The 25,701-nt window shown below is 41.0% G+C and overlaps 1 protein-coding gene across 1 annotated transcript; it reads left to right on the top strand.

The window, feature by feature from the left end:
- Positions 1-1,357: 1,357 nt before the first annotated feature.
- Positions 1,358-22,485, top strand: nsg2 (neuronal vesicle trafficking associated 2). The gene is made up of 5 exons (XM_018751797.2): positions 1,358-1,626; positions 2,001-2,151; positions 4,910-5,029; positions 20,107-20,217; positions 21,549-22,485. The coding sequence occupies exons 2-5, from the start codon at positions 2,017-2,019 to the stop codon at positions 21,738-21,740; spliced, it is 558 nt and encodes a 185-aa protein (XP_018607313.1). The 5' UTR covers positions 1,358-1,626; positions 2,001-2,016; the 3' UTR covers positions 21,741-22,485.
- The last annotated feature ends 3,216 nt before the right edge of the window (positions 22,486-25,701 follow it).

Genomic DNA, 25,701 nt, shown 5'->3' with positions numbered 1-25,701 from the left:
AGAAAATCTAATGTTATTTAATTGTTTGCAGCCAACTATTTATAACAGTATGCATAATTTTTAAATATTTGTAATGTGAAATGTTGAATGAATTAAAGTTAACTGTGACAAGACACCACAAATTGTTTTTTTTTCTCACCCCTCTGCCCCCCTTCAGGTTTATATTAGCACCTCACCTGACAAATTGTCCTGTATTCACAAACATGCAGGGTCCAAGAATGACTCCAAACATTGTATTTATCTTACTTTCTGCTGAAATGTATATATTTATATATGCAGGTGTGTGTGTATTGTAACTCTTTTAGCAAAATACTTATGCAGTTCTAATGTAATTTGCCATAAGCACTTTTATAACACTGGAAACAAAGCTGTAGGTTTACCACAGTTTTCATGTTGGAAACTACAGCATCTGCACAGCCAAATTTGTGTTTACACAATATTTTTGAGGTCTATACTGTACCGTGGCCAATGTTACATATGATTTTCTAATGTCTAGTACTCTCGCTATCGTTTACCAGTTGCCCAAGTTAGGGACACGATGGTCTGGAGCCTATCCCAGATGTGTAGAGCTCTCATCTTTTCAGGGTAAACCCTAAATGAGCAGTTCATCACAGGGGAGCTACACAGTCACACACCATGGACAATGCTGAGTCACCAGTTAAACTGAAAAGCATGTCTTTGGGAGGAAAGATGTGCAAATTCCACACAGGATGCGCCGGATTCGAACCCATGTCCAAGCAGCCTAGGCACTGTGAGGGTGCAGCGCTGCTCACTGCGCCACCTGCTGTTTACGTCTGTAACAGCGATTACTTGGTTTATAAGTGGCACGTCTTGATCCTGACTTTAAACTGAGTTTTTGCACCCTCGTGTGGCCGAACAATGACAACAACAAATACTTATTCTTTGACGATACCGCAGGTGCTGTATATGTAGCCGAACATTATTATTAATGTTGTTGTAACGACCTGGCTACCGAAGGATGTTGTGAACCCATGTTCACTGTAAATAGTTGATGAGCAAGGGTCACTGCGAAATGTAAAATACTATTAATACTGCTACTATATAATTAATATTGTATTTCTACTGTATAATATACACACTAAGGAGTTGGAACTGGTAGTATGACCAGTCCATGGGAAATGGTCTTTTATAACCCCGTGAAAGACGTTTCAGAAAATAACTCTTCCCTTAGTGATATATGTTTATATATACATATAAAGCATTAACAAATGTAACTTTACTTTGCTACATAGGGAGCCTCGCTTTGATGCGTCGCCGTTCCGACTGTTTATTAGCAGCCGCACATCAGCCGACAGGTGGCGACAAAGTCAACGTAAGAAGCGCTTGGCGGCCCGAGTTCATTGTGATCGACGGTCCTTCGGCAGCGCAGTAAAACCTGAGCTTTGGGAGGTGGTAGCCTGCTGTGATCCAGACCTGTTTTTTCATGCTCACTGTTTTTTGTTTAGTTTTTTTTTTTTTTTTAAAAAATAGATGCACATCTGCTAGCCGGATTGATCCCCCCCAGCATCCTTGAGCATCCCGGGCAGAGATCGATCGTCTGTTTTATCCGAAGGCAACGCGAAGAGCAGAAGACACATCACTGATCAGCGCGAACAATCACTTCCAGTAAGTACCAACACCTTCTTTATTCCAACAACCGTCCATCTAACCATTTTGCAAACGTATATATTTCTCAGGACGTTCCCTCGCTGCCCTTGTCCGTGTTTTGTAGTAAAACTCTGCCGCCGTTTATGTATTATTGACACTTATTAATATGACGCGCTGCGCTGTCCCTTTGTGTCCCAAGAGGTGCTCAATTCTAGAAGTGTTCCAGTGCCGCCCGATGAGGCGCAATGAATCTCGTCCCTTCGTGTCCAGCTGTCAGTATTAATATATATAATTTATGAGCGAACAGGGACCGCGGTGCCCGGGATGCCCGCGTCGATCGGCGGTAAAAACACGGTAAAATCAAAATGTCACGCTCACTTTCATTTCCGCAGCTAAGCCTAAGGGAAGATGGTTAAAGTGGGCAGCGGTTTAGCGGACAAAGGCAGCGCAGGCGCCGGCGGCGACGTGGAGGACGAATTTCAGAGCGTCCCGCTCATCACCCCGCTGGACGTGCAGCATCTCCAGAGTCCGGCGCCCGACAAGGTACCGGCGACTGCTGTCCCGCCGCTCTGGACACGGACGGTGCTGCTCGAAATCGTGCGAAGCCCATTGCATTGAGCTGCCCATCACTCGTATATAAATATAAGGCACCGAAACAATCTGATAAACTCTAAATCTTCAAATAAATCATGTATAAAATTAATAAATGATTGACACACATTACTTTTAGCAGACACTTTTTTTCCAAAGCGACATCCAACAAAACACTCTGTAGTGTTATCAGCCCACACATCTTATTCACCACGGTGACTTACACTGCTAGATACACTACTGACACTGGGTCACTCATCCATACATCAGTGGAACACACACACCCTCTCTGTCACTCACACACTATGGGGGAACCTGAAGGGTATGTCTCTGGAGTGTGGGAGGAAACCAGAACACCCGGAGGAAACCCACGCAGACACGGGGGGAACATGCAAACTCCACACAGACTAAGCAGGGATCAAACCCACGTCCTCTTGCACCACCCAGGCACTGTGAGACAGCAGCGCTACACCTGATTCTACTTTACCTACTTAGTATAATCTTTAAACTTGGGCTTTGCTTGTTTTTGCACCTGCACTACATCTGTTTTTCTCCAACACATATGATTCCCCGCAAACCAACATATGGAATTGCTCAATACACACCTATCATGTGAGATGAGAAAGGCTGCTTCTCATTAATCATTTTGTAGTAAAACTAAGGGACACGGGGGGTTCACATACTTTCAAGCAGCGTACTGTTTCTAAGAGTGGGTGGGTAGCTCTGGTGTAGTACTTAGAAGTGTTGCCTGGGGGCCCAAAGGTGTCAGGTTCAAATCCCCCCCTTCAACTGTAGTACCCTTGAGCAAGGTACTTACCCTAAATTGCTCTGGTAAAATTGCCCAGCTGTATAAATGGGTAAGTAACTGTATGTTGCTTTGGAGAAGAGTGTCAGATAAATATAATGTGATCATAGATGTTGAAACACTTCACCCTCATTTAGTTTTCTGAGGTGCTGGAAGTATGAGAAGATGCATGATTCACCGCACCTCCCAGTGGGCTGAATTAGTATTTTAATGATCTCGCTGTTGGGTTTGCAGACCTTTCTGCTTGTAGCAAACGAACAGAACAAAACACAAACATGACATTTGTTTTGCTCCATGTGTTGATTTTATTCTTTAACATTAACAGCTGTACCAGATTTAATTGGTGCGAATGGTAGACTGAAAAAGAATTGCATCTGTTCTTATTTATACAAACGTCATATCAGTTTTCAAATGATATTGACTGTATATAATGATATCACAAAGACTATAAATATACTGTGTGTGACCTGTCATTGAGTCTCAGAGAATTTGTAGTTCAGACTTTAATCTTGAACATGAGCACAGATGACAAATCCAGCTGTTGTTTTGGAAAAATACATTGAGTATTTATCTTTTAGGTTTGTAGACTGCAAAGATCCAGCATTCTGCGTTTCAGTCGCAATAATTTCTTTATTTGTTATGCTAAAAAATATGAATATTTCGCCAGAGTGGGCATGGTAAGTACTTGCCTGGTATAGTGTCGTTGGACATGGGGGTTATTGCAGTAAAGAACAAGCCCTCTGAGCTCCAGTACTACATGGTCAGTTTAATTTTAGATGCTGAAATACTCCCTGGGAGCAACTGTTAGAGATAATAAATGAACATAGACTCTTATGACAATTATGCACATTTGTGCTGCTTACTGTTGTTATGCTGTGAAGCAACCAGGATGGTCCTTGTAGCAGGATCAGTGTTGGGGTGATGTCTGGCACTTTGTTTGCTGGAGATGTTCGGAAGATGTTCTGGAGATCTTTTCCCCATCCATCATATTGTGGCCAAGGATACATGGCTCCAGGAAGCTGTGTTAGGAAGGGAGGCTCATACTCCTTTGGTCCACTTTTACCCACAGTGTGTCAAGAAGGTGTTGCTGGGGTCAATAAAACACAGAACAATATTATTGAGATCAGTATCTTCAAGGCTTAACCCACCAATACAAGACACTGACATTGTTGATGTTGATGGAACATGGTGATTTCTCACATATTTTCAGGTTCTCTAGAACCTTTCCCCAGAGTAGCTCTTCTCAATCAAAAGATTTTTCTAAATGAAAAAATGAAGAATTTATTCCCTTTTTAATTTCTGTGGATGAAGATTTCCAGTGATACAGGCTATTTTTTTTATTTTGCATAACATATACATTTTTGTCTAGGTCACAGCTGCATAAAATACACACTACATACATCCGCACACGTAACACACAAGAAAACTGCAATAATTAGAAGTGTGATCAAGTGCTATTGCATAGGAGGTGCGCTATCCGAAAAGGTGCCCAGAATTTGTCTTATCATATAGAGTTGTTTTTTTTTTAGTTTTTTTTTCATTGCTATGGCTGATATGTATGCCTGTAATTTGCCAGTTTCATTTGTGCTTTTGAATAACCATCCTACTATACATTTTTATTTTGCTTCCGCAGTTCAGTCATAACATGCTTTACCAATTATGAATTGCAGATTTTACAGCTTCTTGAATGATACTTTTTGTTTTGATAATTTTGACTTTGATAAGTAGAAGTCTTCACCTTATAATCTTTAACATCAAGTGGATTGTACCATGTAGGTAACGTGATGTAGGTCACTTGTTATGCTGTCTGCTCTGTTTGTTGCAGTAATCATCTAAAGAAAGGTGTCCTCAAGACAAACGAAACTGACATGTACAACACACCACTTGATCTTACTTTTCCTCCAGGTTGTGGTAAAAACTAGAACCGAATACTTGTCTGACCAGAAGAACAAGGGCAAGTTGAAGGTGCCCAAGGTTGAAGAACTTACCATAAGCTTCACCGATGGTGTATCTGAAAGGCTCAAGGTAGGGTTTCACTTTTTCATCACACAGGAAATCAGCTCTACAAGTAAAGAAAAAAAAGGTCTTTCGGCAATTGATGTAAAAGTCTTGCCAACATATAGGTTCCGTTTGTTATTTTTGTAATTTGGACCTCTGTCTTGAGTCTGAGACAGAAGTTGAATTTGAACATTATCAGTGTGATTGATGTGATATGGAAGAATTTTTTTGAACAAGTTATAGCAACATTACTAGCAAACTATTATAATGTTATTTAAATTTCTTCATATAGTTAGGGCAGAGTTGATGCTCGGTCTTGGTTTCCTTTGCTGTACTATCCATGCATCTCCCTTTTAGACTCTGAGCATCAACTCTGCCTAACTGTAAAAAGTACAAGTAAAAAGTAATGTGTGACACATTCATGCACATTGCAGGCTGAACCTCACTGCACACATGTTGCAAAAAAAGGAAATATTTTTCACAGTAAAAATTACCTAAAAATTTAAAATGAGTTGTAAAGATATACAGTACTTTCTTACTTGATAGTGAAATTTGGGGGGCAGGCAGGGCAATGTTTGCAATGTTTGCAATGCTTGGTCCACATTAACAACCTAACATTTTTGGCTACTGTATTTGTTTGTGGAAAATCGTCCTGCTTTACATTTGTCTCACTACAAGAAAAAGGAGAGATGGGAGAGATACAAAAATGGTTACATAAAGTACAAGCACCCCTCGATTTATGAGCTGTCTTCATCCAACGTGACGGTATAGTGACTTTTGGCTTTTGATTCCGAATTTTTTATTCACGGTACGAAAAAAATGAGTATAACAAAATTTGTGCAAAGAATGTCCAAAAAATGTCAAAGTTGCATGTTGTACGAGTGACGTGGAAGTGCGGTAATGTGCTATAGCTGGCGTTTCTGCATCCGGATCTTTCTGCCTGTTGGTGTGTTAAGAATGTGGGAGTTTTGCTTTAAGAGAGTGAGGCATCATGGGAAATGTATGAAATTCCATGGGCGTGTTTGTCGGCCATGTTGGGTGTATGATTTAATTGAATGATTGTAGACACAATGGCAGTACACTGTACATGTACAACGTGCATTACATTACTGTATAGCATTAGTAAGCCTGCTATAATTATTAAATGTAATTTCCAATTTTTATTTCATATGGAAGAAACTCACACAAATAACACGTTATACATGTGCGATAACATTGTAAAAACGCATGCATAACACATGAGGTAGTGGGTGGGGTAGGCTTATGGGGTCAGTTCTGATTTACATTAATTTTTGATTTATCTAAGGGTTTCTGGAAGGGAACCCGTACGCAGGTCGGAACTGTATCTTTGTTTTGGCTATAGAAAGAAGCATTTCCGAACAGTTGCCTTATCATATACGCATACATTAAAAAGCCCACATTGCACAATTTTTGAAGCTCTGATTTACAGAGGCACTGATTTCATTCCGTGACATTTTCAAGGTCATTTTGATTTTCAGAAAAGATCCAGTCGCCGTCTCTGTCGCTGAGCTTTCACTACTGTTCTTCTTTTATGCTCTTTTTTTCTTCCCTGTGTGCTCTCATAATTTTCGACACTTATCCTTGCCATTTTATTTAATTCACATTTTTTTGGTGATTGATGCATTTGCAATTTGAACACAGTTCGGCCTCTTTCAAATGCTTAGCTGACATACAAAATGGCAAGTATTAATTTGCACACTTTTGCTTCACACACCTGCCAGCCATTTCTTGCAATTTTTAGTCATTTCTATTTGGTCACTTGAAGGACGGTGACAGGTTATGTTGCCAGAACTATACAGAACTGCCTCTTCGCTGCTGCTAAAAGAGGTCTGCCTTTGTGTGTAATCGCTTAATTAAACGTGAAAGTATTGCAGAAAATGGAATATATAGAAAGTGCTGCAGAAAATGGAAATGGGAGGGGGTGTGGTGGCACGGCGGGTTTGGCCAAGGTCTGCTTTCTGGTGGGTCTGGGGTTTGAGTCCCACTTGGGGTGCCTTGTGATGGACTGGCGTCCTGTCCTGGGTGTTTCTCCTCTCCGTCCGGCCTTGCGCCCTGTGTTGCCAGATTAGGCTCTGGCTTACCGTGACCCTGCTTGGGACAAGCGGCTTTAGACAGTGTGTGTGTTCGTGCGTGCGTGCAGAAAATGGGAATATATTATATATAGAAAATATTGCAGAGAATGGAACATGTAGAAAATATTGCAGAAAATGGGATCATATAGAAGATATTGCAGAGGATGGGAAAATACAGAAAGATGTGCATAAAGGATAGAGCCAAATGGCTCAGTGAGGCTGAGTGTAAGGTAGAGCGTACACATTGATTGTAATCCATAGGTAACTCGTTGTGATACAGGACTTCACCATCCTGGAATATTCCAGAATAGTTTTGATGCCATCCGCCATTGTAAAATCCCTGGTTTATTTGATTGTTGTACTCATAGTACAACCTTCATGACCTCTACACAGAAAGCCAAACAGTTTGAATAATTATGTTACAAACTGATGCAAAGCCTAATAAGTATCATTTCTACACAAAGATAACAATTACTGTAAACAAGGTATTTTTTTTTCCAAAGGTCATTTGACTAAAATTTAAAAAATTCTCGACCAACGGGTTGAAAAATAAGTTCGAAGACATAATTAATGGTCCTGGAAAGGATGACTGTAGCTACAGGAAACAATGTGCACTCAATAAAAATTGTAATTTAAGTCTCAAAAATTGTGGCCTTATCTCCTCAAGTTCTGATTATTGAAGGGGGGGCAAGGCGACTTGTAAAATTACCCTTCTTCTGACTTCAAATGCCATTCTAAGGGGGGAACTTAGGATTTCAGAGCAGGAGTTAGAGGCTGGAGACAGACTGTCTCACATCAGCAAATAGTATTCAGGTGTTTAGGCTACCCTTTCATTTGCCTTAAAATCAGAAAAGAAAATTCAAAGCGCGTCGTGAAAGAGGACAGAGAGAGCGAGAGAGAGCTTGAAATGATTGGGAAGAAGCCGGAAGGCACAAGGTAATATTAGATGCAACATTTGAACATTTTTCCCCCCAGGTTGTATTTTCCTCATACATGTTTTATTCATTATCTATCATCACTTTTTTGGCCTTATCTTGGTTGCAAGTACTGTGCACCCAATTGGCAGGTCAGACAAGGTCAAGAGTTTTAGCCCTTTTCCTTTCAATCCTGAAAGTCGCACTGTTTTCTCAACAAAATATGCAATGTATGTCTTTCCAGGCATCGCCGATGCCCGGGGTCGGCAGCGCAAAGCCTATCGTGGTGAAAGCAGCAGCCCGGACCGTTCGTGTTCAGCGTGGTTTATCGAACCATGTTGTTTATATCACGATGCAATTCTGGGACAATCGTACGCATCCCGTGTATTCGTTTTTTCAAAATTCGAGATGGGAAGTGAAGGTTGTTTGGCGCTTCATTGACATACAGCTGTTGGATCGAGAGACCTCAGTGTTTTGTAGTTTAAATCCTTTTAGCGCAGTGTTTTAGAAGAGGAATTATTTTTTCAGACCGGCAAAGAACTAATAACCGCGATTGGCAGCGGAAGTCAAAGGATTAGTGAAAAGACGTAACTCTCAGTAATGCAAATCATTCACTTGCATGTTTTCAAATTCAGGTGTTTGGCTGTTGGCATCTTAGCACTCATAATATGATTCAGCATTTTTGCCTTATTAATTTTAATTCCTAAAATTCCTAATATGGAAAACTAAGATTTGGTGGGAAAAAAAAATTATATATATTTACATTTATTTATTTCGTTTTCTTCCAAAGCGACTTCCACTGAGCACTGTGTAGTAATGTTTAACCAACACCTTTTCACCCAAGGTGACTTACAGTGCTACAGACACTACCTACAGTGGGTCACTCATCTATAAACCAGTGAAACAGACTGTCTCTCACACACACAATGTGGGCAATTTATAGTCACTAATTTGCTTGGAAGCATGTCTTTGAATTGTGGGAGGAAACCAGAGTGCTCGGTGAAACCCCATGCAACCGCAGGGAGGACAATTAAGGAAAAAAAATATATAGACACATTTATGAGGGATGATTTTCCATTTAGGGGGGTGTGGTGGCGCAGCAGTCTCGGCTGGGTCCCGCTCTCTGGCGGGTCTGGGGTTTGAGTCCCGCTTGGGGTGCCTTGTGATGGACTGGCGTCCCGTCCTAAGTGTGTCCCCTCCCCCCTAGCCTTACACTCTGTGTTGCCGGGTTAGGCTCTGGCTCACCACGACCCAGCTTGGGACAAACACCTTCAGCAAGCGTGTGTGTGTGTGGGTGGGTGGGTTTTCCATTTACAAGCCAAACAGCCACAGAAGTGCAGAACAGAAATGCACACAGTTCACATGTACTGCATTTCAGAGTGAATTCAGTCTTCCATGAGACCAGAAGACATCAGAGACAAGAGGGAAAAGTGAGGGCAATTAATTTTTTCCCCATTTGTCCAGTCTTCAAAGAGACACTGTAATTTAGCTGCCATAAGAGATGGGACCTTTTGTGTGTGCGACGCCAAAGCCAGTGTGCACCAATTGATGGGTTTTTCCTTTGCGTTTCATCACGTTAATCTCCTCGCTTTAATAGCGACTTCCAAATTGCCCGCTGACTACAGAAAAACTCTTCTAATTAATGCAGCAAATCCTTTGTTCCACAGTAATCGATGAGAAATGTACCAAAATGACAGAGATGCAAATGACATTGAGAAATTAGGTGGGCTACAGAGGATATGTTCACAAATGGTATCCAAATGAAAATTTCTATTTCTATTGCAGCTTTTTTTCTGGAATCATCTCTGTGTTTATTTCCTCTTGTGTGTTATGGACGAAGGTGTGGAACTAAATACGTTTGCTTTTCTCCAAAGCAACTTGCAATGTTAAGTTATAATTTTACTGGAGCAATTTAGGGTAAGTACTTTCCACAAGGGTACGACAGCTGGAGGTGTGATTCAAACCTTCACCCTTTGGGTCCGAGGAAGGAGCTTTAACCGCTATGCTACCAAGTGCCCAGATGTGTGCGTTTAACTGACACTTTTCTCCAAAGCAACATACAGCTTGTAGAAAATACAATGTATGTATTACAGCAGTAGGTGGGATCTGAACCTAGAACCACAGGAAGCAGCACTACCCACTATAACCAGCTGTAATTCAACAGTTAGTAAGCAGGCAGTTGGACCATGGTATAAATAATGGCTCAGAGCAGCTCATGTATACCTGCACACTACCGTTTGTACTGATAACAAACATAATAGTTTTTTTGTCGGCGCCACCATGTGATTCGGAGGTTAGTTTAAACGTTTTTTTTTTAACAGTAACGAATCGGTTCGCTGAGAAATTGCAAATACGCCCATATACATAAATCAGGGGCACAAGGTCAAAAGGTTGCAGTACTTCACAGGTAATATCATCCATAGCACTATCTACATTCCTCATTGTACATCCTGTTCATTCTGTGTATGTAAGTTCCAAAATGATGTGCGGACATAACCGAGTTCTTTGGAATTGCCATGCAGATCAAATGTTAATTTTTCAAGTGGAAGAAAATTAAACACTTCAGTCATCCACATTTAGGTTTGTATTTACATATGCATGTATTCATTTAGCAGATGCTTTTCTCCAAAGCGACGTACATAGAAGATATGCGCATATTTGCAGAAGAAACTTCAGGTGTCGACCATAATATATTTCTTTATCAAATATGCAGGAATAATCGGTCTATGTTCCGTAACTTCAAAAAAGAATCTGGGTTGTGGTGACTCACATTTGACATACAGCTGTGGTCTGTTATTTTCTGCCAAGGAATATCATATATAACAGCAGGAGCCTGCGCTCATATCCGGACAGGTATTGTGTATTTGGCTGGGTAAAAAAAAAAAACTAAATGTAAGATGACTACAAAAGATAGAAAATGATCAGAGTCCTGAAAGGAACCTGCTATTTTTCAAACAAGGCCACAGTCATGGTTAGAGTGACAAGTATGGCTGATATCAGTGAAATTGAGCATATATTTTTAACAGCCTGCTCTGACCATAATCCTACTCAGAAGAAGCTTGAAAAACATAAAGATAGAAGAACAATGATCTGGGGGAAATAATAATAGTTGATTAAAACAAAGTAATATAAATGAAAACTGAAGAATTTTTTGATGTGTAACTAGGGACAAGGTAATGTGCAAATTGACAGGAGTTGGCAGGAAAGCAATTAAGACTCATGGTAATTTAAGTCAAACAAAAGATAAGTCCCTTCCCCAGGGGTATTGGGCACCACAATGGTTAGAGCTATTCCCTGTGGACCCACTGGTTGCAGGTTCAATCCCCCATCTTACTATAGTACCCTTGAGAAGGTACTTACCCTGAAATTGGTCCAGTAACATTACCCTGCTGTATAAATGAGTAAATAATTGTAGGTAGACTAAGCTTGTAAGTGGATTTGGAGAAAAGCATCATCAGGTAAATGAATAAATCACCTTGCATCCGTCTACATGTTCTTCACAATCAGTGTCAGCAATGGTTTGTTGTTGGCAAATAACATGTTACATTTAGGTGATGATGCTTTTCCCCAAAGCAGCTTACAATGTTGAACTATTTACAGTTATTTATTAATTTATACAGCTAGGTACTTTCCCTGCAGCAATTCAGCATAAGTGCCTTGATCAAGGGTACTACAGTTAGAAGCGGGATTCAAACCTGCAGCTTTTTGGATCCAAAGTCAAGTGTTCTAACCACTACGTTACAAGCTACCCATTTGAATATTGGAAAAAAAAAAAAACACATACACAAACAATATGAACAGAAAGCCTCCAGAAATCCCCCAGCAGTGCCAGATGGACTGACTAGCTCGCTGAGGGATGTGAAAGGGAGATGTCACTGGAAACACGGTAAGGCTTCTACAGCGCTCACTCAGTGCCCACTGGGAGAGCTACCAGAGCAATTACTGTGCTCAGACCCAGGTCCCTGCAGCTCCTGCTCACTCTCTCTCTTCATCATTAGCAAGACTAAGTGCCACGGATGTGTGGGAGCTGGGCTCAGTGGTTTGAGAGGGACATGAGGAGGGAAACACTTGGGAGGCTCGCCTTGTTGTTCAGCACAAAGCATTATGGGAGTTACTGAGTCCACCGCGACTGAGGAATCGTGGCCCGAGGAACCAGGTTTCGTGAAACTCACTCCCACCCTGTACTTAGTTCTTTTTTTTTTTTTTTTCCCTCTCCTGAAAGTGCTTGCTTCTGTCAGTGTGCACAAATTGTATCTTGTGCCTAAATTAATGTGCTTATATTTTTTACGGGGCTGAGGTGTGTCTAGTCATTTCACATCTAAGTGAACATTATGGCAGGGGGTGCAGTGGCGCAGTGGGTTGGACCGCAGTCCTGCTCTCCGGTGGGTCTGGGGTTCAAGTCCCGCTTGGGGTGCCTTGCGGCGGACTGGCGTCCCGTCCTGGGTGTGTCCCCTTCCCCCTCTGGCCTTACGCCCTGTGTTGCCGGGTAGGCTCCGGTTCCCCGTGACCCCGTAAGGGACAAGCGGTTCTGAAAATGTGTGTGTGTGTGTGTGAACATTATGGCCAGGTGTTGGTTGGTTTTAGTAACTTTAATGTTTATAGTCCTTCATTTTGTTAAAGGATTATTGCCGTTAAGTAGGGACGTTATTTTGAATTTATTGAGAAGATTCCCAAGGCGCCAGTGTGTACGTCAGTCCTGCACTCCCCAGGTTGACGTGCCCTGTTGAGTACACTCCTTCCAGTTGCTATACGGTCGATAATTTTCAGTTCAGCCTCACCTCACCTGGGAACACAGAGTCCACGGAGATTAAAATCCGCATCGGTTTTCGTGGGTGACACTTCGTCATTAGAGAAACTGCATGTATATGAATGCAGAAGAAAGTTTTAAAAAAAAGGATGCAAAAAACTGATTTTCTCAAAGCTTTTAAACTGGAGTCGGGAATTTGGGATAAAAATTGCTGTGCGATAACATCGGCTGGCCCTGGAGCCACAGGGTGCCAATATTTGTCATTGATTCAGTCACTGTGTCTATCAGTGAGGGCCTTTTATTTACAAAAATGTCGTTTCACTGACAGCATGTTTCCTTTGCGGTTCCATTTAAGGTATTTTTTTTAAATGGCTCGCAAGTGAAAAGGCGAGTATTCTGGCAGTGCAGTTAAAAAAAGCTAAAGAAAGCAGATATAGAAATTAAAATAAAAATAATAGCGTAGCTCACCAATACCAGTACTGTGTTTATATGATTATTATTTTGTATTTATATTGATTTAACATAAATAATGTTGCCAGCAACTATCAGGCTGCACAGTGAGTCCCCACCCTGCCAGGGGGATGACGTCTTCATGATGGCGCTCCTCTGAGGTTTCTCTGTGTCCCACCATACCCTGCACCACCTCAATTTTGTCATCATCGCACTTCAGTCCGCCCCTCCCTATTTTGCATTCACATGCATATGCCTATTCATTCACTTGTTATTATATCTGTATGTACATATGTGTCATTTCAAAAATGGGCTTCCAATTTGAAAACAGTGATGAAGGGACAGAAGCACAGAAGCAGACAGTAATAAGCAGCACTAGAAGGCAGTTCCATAATTTAGGCACCCTGTAGCTAAACCCTCTGCCACCTACCATTTTCAGAAACATTTTGGGAGCAGCTCATATAATTGATGAGGAGATGGGCAAGGTAAGGTGGTGCTACAGCCTTATAGCTTATGAGAAGTATCTTGAAGTCGCATCGGTATGAGATGAGTAGCCAATGTAGGGAGCGGAGAACTGGAGTAATATGGCAATATTACTTGGAGCCAGTGAGAATCCTGGCTGCTGCATTTTCGCACCATTTTAAGGGGGGAGATGATGCAAGGAGAGCTCCAGGAGAGAAATGACTTGCAGTAGTCAAGTCTGCTGGAGATGGAGGCATGAACTAATTTCTCAATGTCTGATCCAGAGGGGAAAGTGCTTCAATTTGGAGATATTCCTCAGGTGTAGGCAGCAAGTCTTTGTAACCGAGTTGATATGGGGTTTAAATGATAGCTCTGCTTGGGCGAGAACACAAATGTTTTGCAAATGTGGCTGAAGTGAAATTTAAGCACTCTGGGTTCAACTAAGACGGTTTGCTGCTGGGTATTTTAGGTTCCCAAAGCAAGATCTACATTTTATCTGCATTTAAGGGAAGGTAATTAGTGCCCATCCAAACCTTGCTATCATCCAGAAAACTGGACAAATTCTTTATTGTGAGCACAGTTGGTAGGGTTTTGAGTATTATTTTTCAAATAATGTCACCGAATGGTACCGTACATAACAAGAAAAGTAGTGGCCCCAGCACTGACCCCTGAGGTACTCCATATCTGACAAGAGACAGTGAGGAGAGGATTTGTCATCAATGTATATATACTGAAATCTATTTATGGTGGAGGATCCAAATCACAGAAGGACTAAGAAAATGAGGGACAGCTGGTAGCGTAATGGTTCCAGCTGCTGCCTTCAGATCCAATGGTTGTGGGTTTGCTCTCCAGCTGTAGTAGCCTTGCACAAGGTACTTTCCCAAAAAATTGCTACAGTAAAATTACTTAGCTGTATAAATGGGTAACTAATTGTAAGCAGACTAACGCTTGTAAGTTGCTTTGGAGAAAAGCATCCCATAAATGTAGAAAGCACAGACAGTAACAAATTGTGTTATGATCAGACTTCCAGTCTCAAAAATATTTTTAATTTGAGGACCTCGTGTTGCATTGTTTCATTTACCTCCTGATACAGAGTCAGTGCTGGATTTTTACTTCAAACCATATTATTAGAGCAATACAAATCAGCTTTTTTATAAAGCAATTTATTATTGTCCTGCACCACTCCAGAGGAGCAGTAAGATATATTTGTGCTCCAGCCTTACAAGTGAGGTTGAAATTGCCAAAGACAAAAGACATACTACCCAACAAAAAGAAATTCTTGAGCTGTTATTTCAAAATATTTTTTCTCTGTTCTGACTTTTTCCTGTGCAGTACTTTGATACTTTGGCAGCAGTTGTTCGGACAGGCTCTTCTTGTTTGTATTTCCTAATGGAGAACCCAAAGTGATAGAGTCCTCAATTGGGAATCGATCAAGGTAATATTTTCTTTCAAAAAATACTTTGAGTATGTCTTCTGGTTGTGTGAGGAGTTCTGGTTTACATTTATTAATTATGCTGACGCTTTTCTTCAAAGCAACTTACAATGTTATTACGAGCTTTCAATTATTTACTCATTTATACAGCTGGGTAATTTTACTGGAGCAATTTGGGCTAAGTACCCTGCTCAAGGGTACTACAGCCAGAGGTGAGGATCAATCTAGTGGGTCTAAAGGCAACAGCTCTAACCACTACACTACCAGTTAAGACAAAGAGTACCTTGTGTGGAAGGGGGGGGGGGTAAAGAGGGGAGTGGGATTTGTTGGAAATCAGAAAAAATGGAAGAACTGAATTTCAGAGAAAAACAAAAATGCATTTCACAACGGATGCAAAGATACAGATGTAGGACACTTGATTGTTGAAGCACAGTCTGGCGCACGTTACATCGGCAGCTACTGAATGATTATAGATTTGATAGGAAATACAGAGGTCATTGTGATAGGTAAAGTAATTAAAGTTTATTCAGCAGTTAGGAGAGTCGGACAGAAGTGGGTCTTGAAAGAGATGTATTTTGAAACCCTTAACTGTTGAAGGGATGCAACAGTTCTGAGAGAGAGAGTTCATTCCATCGTATCACAAGTGTCCGGAGGTAGAACATTATAGCACTTTTGCTGCGGTGTGGGGGGTACGGACCCTTTGACCATCTAATAGGCAGTAACCAGAGTCTTGGAACTGCTACGGGCAGCTACAGAAAGCCAGTGGAGACGGATGGGAAGGGTAGCTGCATTGAAACATTTTTACAGTTCAAACACAACTCATGACATGGCATTGAGGATTGGTTGAGGAGGTTTAGTGCCAGAGGCTGGAAGAACATACAGGAGGAATTTGCGGTAGTCCAGGCTGGATGTTGGACAACAGTGCCTGTACTAGGAGCTCTGTAGACTATATTGTACGAAATGTATCGATCCCTCGGCAGATATCCAGGAGGAATCTATAGGAATGGGTAATGGCTTCAATATGCTGGTAAAAGCAGGGACCGATCTTCTCAGATGGAGTGGATGAAAGGAAGAAATCCTCTAGTCTGATAGACTGTCTGCACAGCCAGACTGATAAACTCCTGTTTTGTTTTTACTGCAGCAGTCATTGGGTTCTATACGCATTTCCATAAATCGGTTGTTGCCTCATATAAGAATTTCTGTAAATCCTTTTTGGGCATACAAATGCTTTAATGTCATCTACAATCCCAGGTCAAATCCTTTCCATGGATTTTCGTGGATTATGTTTCTATGCCTATGGATTTTTGTGATTTCAGAATTCCACAGCAGCGACAGCCTTTATGCACTGCAACGGGGGCACAGCAAATAACAAACTAGCTGAATAAAAGCAAATGGCTGTAGATGGTTCATGTCTGCCATCACCGTGCTCTTGACCCAGTTCATACATACAACCACTGGATTCTGCATCTTCATTGAAATAGTTAGAAGCTAACAACTGTTTCCAAATGTAAAAGTGTTTCAGAGGAAGATTTCATTGGATAACACAGGATTTCTGTTAATTTGAAAATACAATCTTTCCCAAAATATTGTCTTTATTGACATATTATATATATCAACATGTTTGATAGATATGCTGCATACATGCTGGACATGCCTAGCTTATGATATCAAAAAGACAAGCTAAGAAACTATAAATGGTTCATGGAAACAAACCAAGTCCAAAGAATGAAAAAAGTATTACAGTTGTCGGGGTTTCTAAGTAAAACGTAAAGTGTGTTCAAGCGACTAATGGGATCTCATACACTCCTCCCAATCAAAATACAGTTTCAAACTGTCAAGTATACCTACAAATCTGTGACTTGTGGACTCTTGATGTGTAGAACATTGGCTTTCTGAAGAATCACTTCCATGGTGTGAGATGAAGGCATACTTAACAAAATAGTTGGTGCACCCTTCTTTGAGGACCCCCTCCGGATTAAGTGTGACTGAAATGCTGATGGATAGGTTCTGGAATTGAGAATAGGGCACTGCAGACCACTGAGACACAAATTCATCAAGCTTTGTACATTTTCCCTACTTTGTGAAGATGATGCATTTCTGAAAAACCCTTCATAAAGCGAATTCTCATATTTCAAAGATCTGAATTTCCCAAAGTGTATCAATTTGTGTTACATGGCTCTGGTGCAAAGTAAATGTGAAATGTGTGTCTAACCCTGTTACAAAATAAACTTTATTGGATACTCTGTTAATACTTAAAATGTTATCATTACATTTTAACATAGCACTATAATGTTACGTTATATATGGATGAATGACCCAATGTAAGTAGTGTACCAAGCAGTGTAAGTCACTGTGGTGAGTAAGGTGTGTGGGCTGATAACACTACATAGAGTTCATTGGAAGTCGCTTTGGAGAAAAGTGTCTGCTAAATAAATAAATGTAAATGTAATACATCTATTACTAAACATGTTACAGTTACTTCTCAACAGAAAAAGGAACCATAAAAACACCAATATATACAAAATAGATGCAAATATAAATTGCCTGGGTTTCATCCCAAAATGCAAAGGTGTGTTTCAGGTCAACTGGTAACTGTAAATTGTCAGTAGTTTGTGTGTGTGTGTGTGTGTGTGTGTGTGTGTGTGTGTGTGTGTGTGTGAATGCCAGTGTTACATTGCTCTGGTGTATGAATGTGTGAAGGATTGTACGAGGTTAATGCAGTGTAGCTGTAAGTTATCTGAGATAAAGGTGCCAGTTAAGTATTACGTAGTGATCAGTATGTGTTCCGTTGGAAATTTCGGGCAGTCAGCTGTCTGGAGGCAAATAAAATCCAAATTCCGTCTTCGCACATGCGTAGAAATGTCTTTGTAAGACAAAGTACAGGTTTTTAAATGAAAGTCCTTGTGAAGCTGAATTCCCATACCTGTCACATATGGAAGACTGTATTGTAACGACCTGCGTTACTGTGTTTATGGGGGAAGATTGGTTTATTGTAAATAGTTGCATTATGGGAAAAATGTGACCTGTAAGTGTGCAACCACTGGGGGCACTTCTGGGGGAAATGATGGGGTGACTGTGTTTGCTGGTGTGGAGGAGGAGAGCTGGGGGATGCTAAGTAGGCTGGGAAAGCTGACTAGGAGAAGATTTTAGTCATCGGAAATGACGAACGGAGAAATTTATTCCTGTCGAGTAAGACAGTGTGTGGAGTCAGACACCCTTGGGTGGGTTGGTGATCCATTCTGACCCGAAAAGAAAAAAAAAAAAGAAGCGCAGGTCCTGGAGGAAGCAGGGTCCTTGGATCAAGAACATTATTTCCGTTTGTGCGGGTGTTCAAATAAACTTTTGAGATGAACGCTGCCTGTGCGTCCTTCTTCGCCCCATCCAAACCCACGGTGCTGCACGCCACAATTTTTTCAAACCAACTAGATACATTCACACTAAGTGCATTTGTTGGTGATGATACTTTTAAATCATCAACCATCAATCTCATTAGAGTGAAATGAAACTAACTTGAAATTAACCTGTTTTAGACAACATTCCGACATCCTTGCAGCTCTTCATCATTTTCCAAATTACTAATGTATTCATTTTGTTTTTTCCTCTTCTGAATGTCGCCCGATGATACATTACTCTTTGTTTTCGCCCTCATTGAATTCCTTGTCTCTGAGTAAATGCTTTTCCATAAATGAAATGTAGAGCAATATTCACAGTATGTTTTTATATTTACATTTGAAAAATGCTGCAAAGTAGTGTTATGATAGCATTGAAATCCTCGGACTGCGCCCGAATACATCCATTACCATATTCCCATTGTTTTGTATTCAACTGCGCATGGGAGGAGAACTACAGACTATGGTTGTGTTTTGGAAATGATCTCTTTTCTGTGTTAATTACCAAGGAAAAGTAATATAGTCTAGTAGGAAAGCCTTTTCTGTAAATGTAATAAAATAACCTGCTTATGCTCTCATTGATTTTGTGTCAAAGAATTAAGTATGTTTTGATATTAAATTTCCTTTACTTGAATGCATCGAAAGTTGTAGATAGAAGGTTATTAAAACATCTAGCGATGAAAGCTTATTTCATCCCACAGCTTTTGTGCGGTGTCCAGGGCTTTCCTTTGAAAGCAGGCACATTTTCACACATCTTTTTTCCTCTCTTCAAAGAATCTTTCTGCAGTAAAGCGTACAGAAGGACAATACGGCTCGAAGGGGTTTACAAAGATGAAGGCTGAAGATGGTTGTTTTCCTTCAAGCTGCTTTGCTGAGCGCCTTATTATAGACGTCCAAATTAATTTCACTGGTGAAAATAGCTCCTGTTTTGCTCTGACATTTTTCCCTCATATATAGTCTCATAAAATGTATATAGTATGCTTGAACTTCTTAAGAAAATAACAAACCTGTGAAATGTTGGAGTTCTGAATAAACCCAGGGTGTTAATGATATTATTGAAAAACCGAAACTGAATGAAACTGATGCTGTTCAGCAGATTTAAACTTGGAGGTGGTAGGGTCACTCTACAAACCAAAATGCAGAGTGAATGTGTCGGTCAAGATGATTTACAATATGATGCACTAAAGATGGCATGAAGAAACCTCACTGTGACAGTGGCAGGATGACGACTGTAGACTGAGCCTGGACCTTTCTCTACCTCATCAATGGGAGGAGATGGATGTATTAGTGACTACGAATGTAACGTAAATGTTTATATGTATTATTTTAAAAAAAAATTACTAGGAAGGTGATCAGGAATCGTCGATATTCTGATAAAAATTTAAGCCGCTACTCGTGTGATGAACGTTGGTTCGTATGGTGGAAAGAAACAAACTAAGTACACTTAAGAATCACACGTTTGCATCTAAGTGTCTTTTCCTGCTAATTTAATGAACACACTGTATTTTCTATGACATGTACGTCACTTTGGAGCAAAGAGTCTGCTAAATGAATAAATGTCAATGTACTGATGATGATCTATATACTCACAATTTTGCCTTACTGTTGTTTATACAGGTCTCCGTTCTTATTGTGCTGGCGTTGGCATTTCTGGCCTGCATAGTTTTCCTGGTAGTGTACAAGGCTTTTACCTATGACCACAGCTGCCCAGATGGATTTGTGTATAAGGTAGGTAGCAGATGCAACAGGAGGGTTTAATGGGAACAAATTAAACGGACATTGTTTCTTTTATTGGAACAACCATGTAGAATGTGTTTTGTAGAGCCGTAGTCAAGCCTACCTAAAGCAAGACCCGTGAAAGTTCAAAGGGTAAATGAAGGTGTGGAGTAGTAATATATAATATATATATTATATATAAATAACTATAGTATATATTATAGATGGGGGGCACAGTGGCACAGCGGGCTTAGCCTATGCCTGCTCTCCAGTGGGTCTGGGGCTCAAGTCCCATTTGGGGTTCCCTGCGACGGACTGGCGTCCCGTCCTGGGTGTGTCCCCTCCCCCTCCAGCCTTGCGCCCCGTGTTGCCGGGTTAGGCTCCGGCTCGCCGCGACCCCACCTGGGACAAGCGGTTTCAGTTGGTGTGTGTGCGTGTGTCTGTAATATATCATAAGTAAATAATTAGTAAACTTTAATAAGTAAGTAAACTTACTGCGATAATTCTAAGCAAACTGAATTATTACTATGTTAAAAGTCAAGTCACATGATGCTGGGCATTTAATTTTCATGACTGACTATAAACACGTCATTTGTTCATTGTGTGGTTATGGGCTCTATCAGTCCATCAGAAAAGGTATATGAATTAAAGCGAGATAAACCAGAAAGTTTGACGAGATGCAAAGGAAAAGCTGAGCAATAATCAGGTAAATATCACATTAAACTGAGACAAAAAAGACCAAAAAAGTCTTTGGTTCAAGTACTATACTTGTGATATAGGGGACAGCTGGTGGCATAGTGGTTAGATGTACTGTGTTTGGATCCCCACCTCTGGCTGTAGTACCCTTGAGCGAGGTACTTACCCTGAATTGCTCCGGTAAAATTTCCCAGCTGTATAAATGGGTGAATAATTGTAAGCTTGTAACTAATAATTTTAAGGTGCTTTGGAAAAAAACATCAGTCAAATGAATACATGTAAACTATACATCATACAAAAAGATGGACATTTTTCTATCATTATACTGTATCCTATTTTATATCATTATACTAACCCCACTTCGAGTGTGAGTGGTAGTTCAGTGAGATTTATACAGATAAATGGGAAATTTTCTTAGTAAGTTACAAATTGTTACTAAAGCGATGTCAATTTGAAGGCTGTTCCCAACGTAATATATTGTTTTCGTTGTAATATTACATATTGTAATATATTGTTTTTTATGTCGCGCCATGGTCCCGGAGGAACGTTGTTTCATTTCACTGTGCACTGTACCGGCTGGATATGGTTGACGTGACAATGAAGCCACTTTGACTTTGACTACTGGTAACGGTTACGTGTTCCCACAGCATAAGCGGTGTATACCTGCCTCACTTGAGGCCTTCTACACCGCGCAGGAGCAGAACTCCCGAGGTCGCTTCTACACCGTCATCAGCCACTACAGCATGGCCAGGCAGGCCACCTCACGCTCCGTCTCTCCCTGGATTCCCGCTGCCGGCGTCCAGCACGACCCCAAACGCCCAAATTCCGGCAGCCAGTGAGCCTCCCCAGAATGTGTGTCTTTTTAATGAAAACCAACTACGTGTCTCGTTCTTTTGATTTACTCAGTTAATGCATCAGAATTACCCCTTGGCTGTTTCTCTTTATTCGCTTCATTTATTTTTTTATTGTTATTGCTGCTTTTTTTTAATTTCATACTGAGTTTTTACAAAAGCATTAACTTAATGTTAAATAGTTACATGTTCCTCGAGGATTTTTTTATAATGCGCAGTTCAGCTAAATATATTTTGACACACGTTTCGGTTGTGTTTTGATGTTAAAAGGACAAATAGCAACCTTCATTTTACCAAAATATATATTTGTGTCTCTCGTGCTGTAAGCACATTTTGGTCACTCGATGTTTAGGTGTTGTAGATGTCATTTTAATAGGATGGACACTATTTATTTAAACTGATTTGTGTGTAATATTTGGGAAAAAAAACTTCTTGATTGTATTGTCATGTTTCACCGATGAATATCACTGGAGCTGTACTTTTTTTGTTGTAAGACTTAAGGGTGTCAGAGTGGACGAAATATTGTCACTTTGACAAGATAACTTGCTCTGCAGGATGGCAAACTATTGTGTAAAAGTCTGTTAAGAAAATTGATATTAAGATCGCTTTGATTTCAACTGGAGTCATAATTTCGATTAAAAGGTTATATGTGCGATATCATTAGCTGTAATTGTCTTGAAAATTTTTAAGGTTGTTTCTTGTTTTACAAATGATAAATAAAGCAAACCGTGTGCCGTCATTTTTGAATGTTTTGTGGTGCCGTATCGAGTTTTTGACGTTTAGTGTATTTGCATATCCAATTAGAAAATCATTAAAATATGCAAATTAAGTTGCATTTAATTTTGCATCATTCAGCACATTTCCTTTTCCCCCCAGCATGTCACGTTCTGACAGAAGTAATGTACATTTGAATAGCAGCATTTCAGGCTGCAAAGGCCAGTTTCCTGCATGAGTCCACTTCACTGGGCCAAAAAAATCTTTATCACAGATATGTGGCACAAATACAAACTAATTCTGTGTTTCAAGTCATATCGGATTTATTCAGGACAGTGATGCCCAAATTATAGCCTAATGGTTTGGTCCATGAAGAGGTTGCATGTGTCACTATTCACTCCCTTTTGTTAATCGCTTGTATTGGTCAGGGTCACAGCAATCTTGGGCCAATCCGGACTGGGCTCAAGGTTTCGAGGGCTACGCCCTGGACGGGATGTCCGTCCATCACATGGTAGCCATACACACGCTGACTCACGTAATCATGCACTGCAGGCAGTGTAGTGCTGCCAGTTCAGCTGAACTGCACATCTTTTGGGGGGATTGGGAGCATCTGAAGGAAACCCATGCAAACACAGGAAGAGCATACAAACTCCACACAGACTGAGTCAAAATCACACCAAACAGCCTGGGTGCTGTGAGGTAGCAGCGCTACACACATCAGTAGTTGAATTTCAAATGCAATGTGTACATTTACATTTATTTATTTAGCAGACGCTTTTCTCCAAAGTGACTTCCAACAGGGTGTGCGGTGGCGCAGTGGGTTGAACCACAGTCCTGCTCTCCGGTGGGTCTGGGGTTCGAGTCCCGCTTGGGGTGCCTTGCGACGGACTGGCGTCCCGTCCTGGGTGTGTCCCCTCCCCTTCCGGCCTTACGCCCTGTGTTGCCGGGTAGGCTCCGGTTCCCCGTGACCCTGTATGGGACAAGCGGTTCTGAAAGTGTGTGTGTGTGTGTGTGTGTGTGTGTGTGTGTGACTTCCAACAAACTCTATGTAGTGTTATCAGCCCACACACCTTATTCACCGCGGTGACTTACACTGCTAGATACACTACTTGCACTGGGTCACTCATCCATACATCAGTGGAACACACACACTCTCTGTATCACTCACACACTGTGGGGGAACCTGAACAGCTTATCTTTGGAGTGTGGGAGGAAACCAGAGCACCCGGAGGAAACCATGCAGACACAGGGAAAACATGCAAACTTCACACCGACTGAGCGGGAATCAAACTCATGTCCTCTTCCACCACCCAGATGCTGTGAGACAGTGTTTACATTTAAAGTGTTTTTACTTACATAAATATGCGTAGGTTGTAACGTGATGACCATTTGATGTTCATGGTGTGGCTGCTCTGTAGCCAACAGCACAGATTGGTATTTTTTATATTCATATTATATTATATTATAGGGGGGCCGTAGTGGGTTGGACTGGGTCCTGCTCTCCAGTGGGTCTGGGGTTCGAGTCCCGCTTGGGGTGCCTTGAGATGGACTGGCGTCCCATCCTGGGTGTGTCCCCTCCCCCTCCGACCTTACGCCCTGTGTTTCCGGGTGGGCTCCGGTTCCCCGTGACCACATATGGGACAAGCGGTTCAGAAAGTGTGTGTGTGTGTGTGTGTGTGTGTGTGTGTGTGTGTGTGTGTGTGTGTGTGTGTGTGTGTGTGTGTGTATTATATTATCTGTATTATATTACATTCATAATGGCTCATAGAACGGCACAATACATACATCACATCATATTTTCAGAGAGAGGACCTGCATGTATGCACGGATGGCTTTGCTCTCATAAAAGTATCTGGTAATTATCATAGCGTCTGGCAATTATCCGTCTCGTAAATATTTTGTGCATAGCTGTATTTTGTCTGTGTGTGTGTGTGTGTTATAGGAAACCCGGATGAGCAGCAACATTTGGACCATTTCTCCACACAGTCCAGCTTCAGCTAAGAAGTAGCTCTGTTCCAGTGAGAACAGAATCTCTGAAACGTATTTCACTGCAAATGCGTTGATCTCTGAAATAGAAAATTAAAAAAAATGACTTAGCTTTCTTTGAACATCTGCTTTCAGGGACTCCTTATTTATTCATGAGGGAAATGTGCAGCTTTGATCTTTTTCATGCAGACATAAATTATTTTTGACATTGAATTAAACAGGCGTTTGTTTTTTTAAAATGTTCCCTTCCCCCAGGAGAAACCTTTCTTAGTGGATTCTTTTTAACGGGAAATTAACGCGCACATTTTTAATTTTATCATTTAGATACATTTTCGAGTCCACTTAAGGCTATGACCATATTTAACTTTTTGCAAGGCTTTTAAATAGCCGTGTTCTCGAAAGGACGGCCGCTTCTCCGAATGACCTTCTTTCACGCGTCTATTTACGAATATGGGAGACAGCGAACGCTCTTCCGTTCCGCGCTGACTGGATGCCGCTCACCTTGAGAAATTTCCAGGCATCGTGGCAGAAACAAAAGCACAAACAGGCTTACTCATGTTTTATTCAAACATGACTTCAAGCAGGAGCTGGCCAAAATTTCACAGCCCTGCGATAGATACCCTTACAAGGAAGCAGTTAATGGCAAAACGTAATTTGCACAGCAGGCAAATGTACTGCAAGGTCTCACCGGACACTATTTTCAGCTGAACCTAATCTATTTTAGACGTGATTAATAGCTTAGAATATTCAATCCAATTTTCCAGGGAATACCGAACATTTTTTTCATATGTGATATAGTTGCTCTAGTTTCTAGTAACATACATCTGGATACAGACGTAAACTGAGCTCAGACCTCATTCCGAATGCGATTCTGAATCAGGGTTCTGCTTCTGCTTGCGCTTTTCATCAACCCAAAGGAACCCAGGATTCTTGTCCTCCGTTTGACTTGTATGTGCAAAAGGGTGAGAAGAGATGAAGCTTCAGAGAACAGGACGTAGAATATATGTCATTAATGTTCCTCCTGTTGATGTAATGCGCTCATTGCATTTTTCTCTGAGATGCATGTCGGTTTGGAGCAAAGCGTCTTCTAAACGCGTAAATGTAAAAGTAAATATTTCCACAAATAAAATCAAGCCGAAGGCATCCAGACCCTTTAGAGAATAGACGACTATCAGATTTGCAGGTACTTTAGTTTTAACAACTTCAATACACCTTCTATGTGAGAATGATCGCCATTCCAGTTTATTCC

Source organism: Scleropages formosus, chromosome 4 (genome assembly GCF_900964775.1).
Source record: "Scleropages formosus chromosome 4, fSclFor1.1, whole genome shotgun sequence".
In the NCBI taxonomy this organism is placed as follows: domain Eukaryota; kingdom Metazoa; phylum Chordata; class Actinopteri; order Osteoglossiformes; family Osteoglossidae; genus Scleropages; species Scleropages formosus.
The sequence above is the reverse complement of the archived record's forward strand: the minus strand, read 5'-3'. Positions and strand labels throughout refer to the sequence as shown.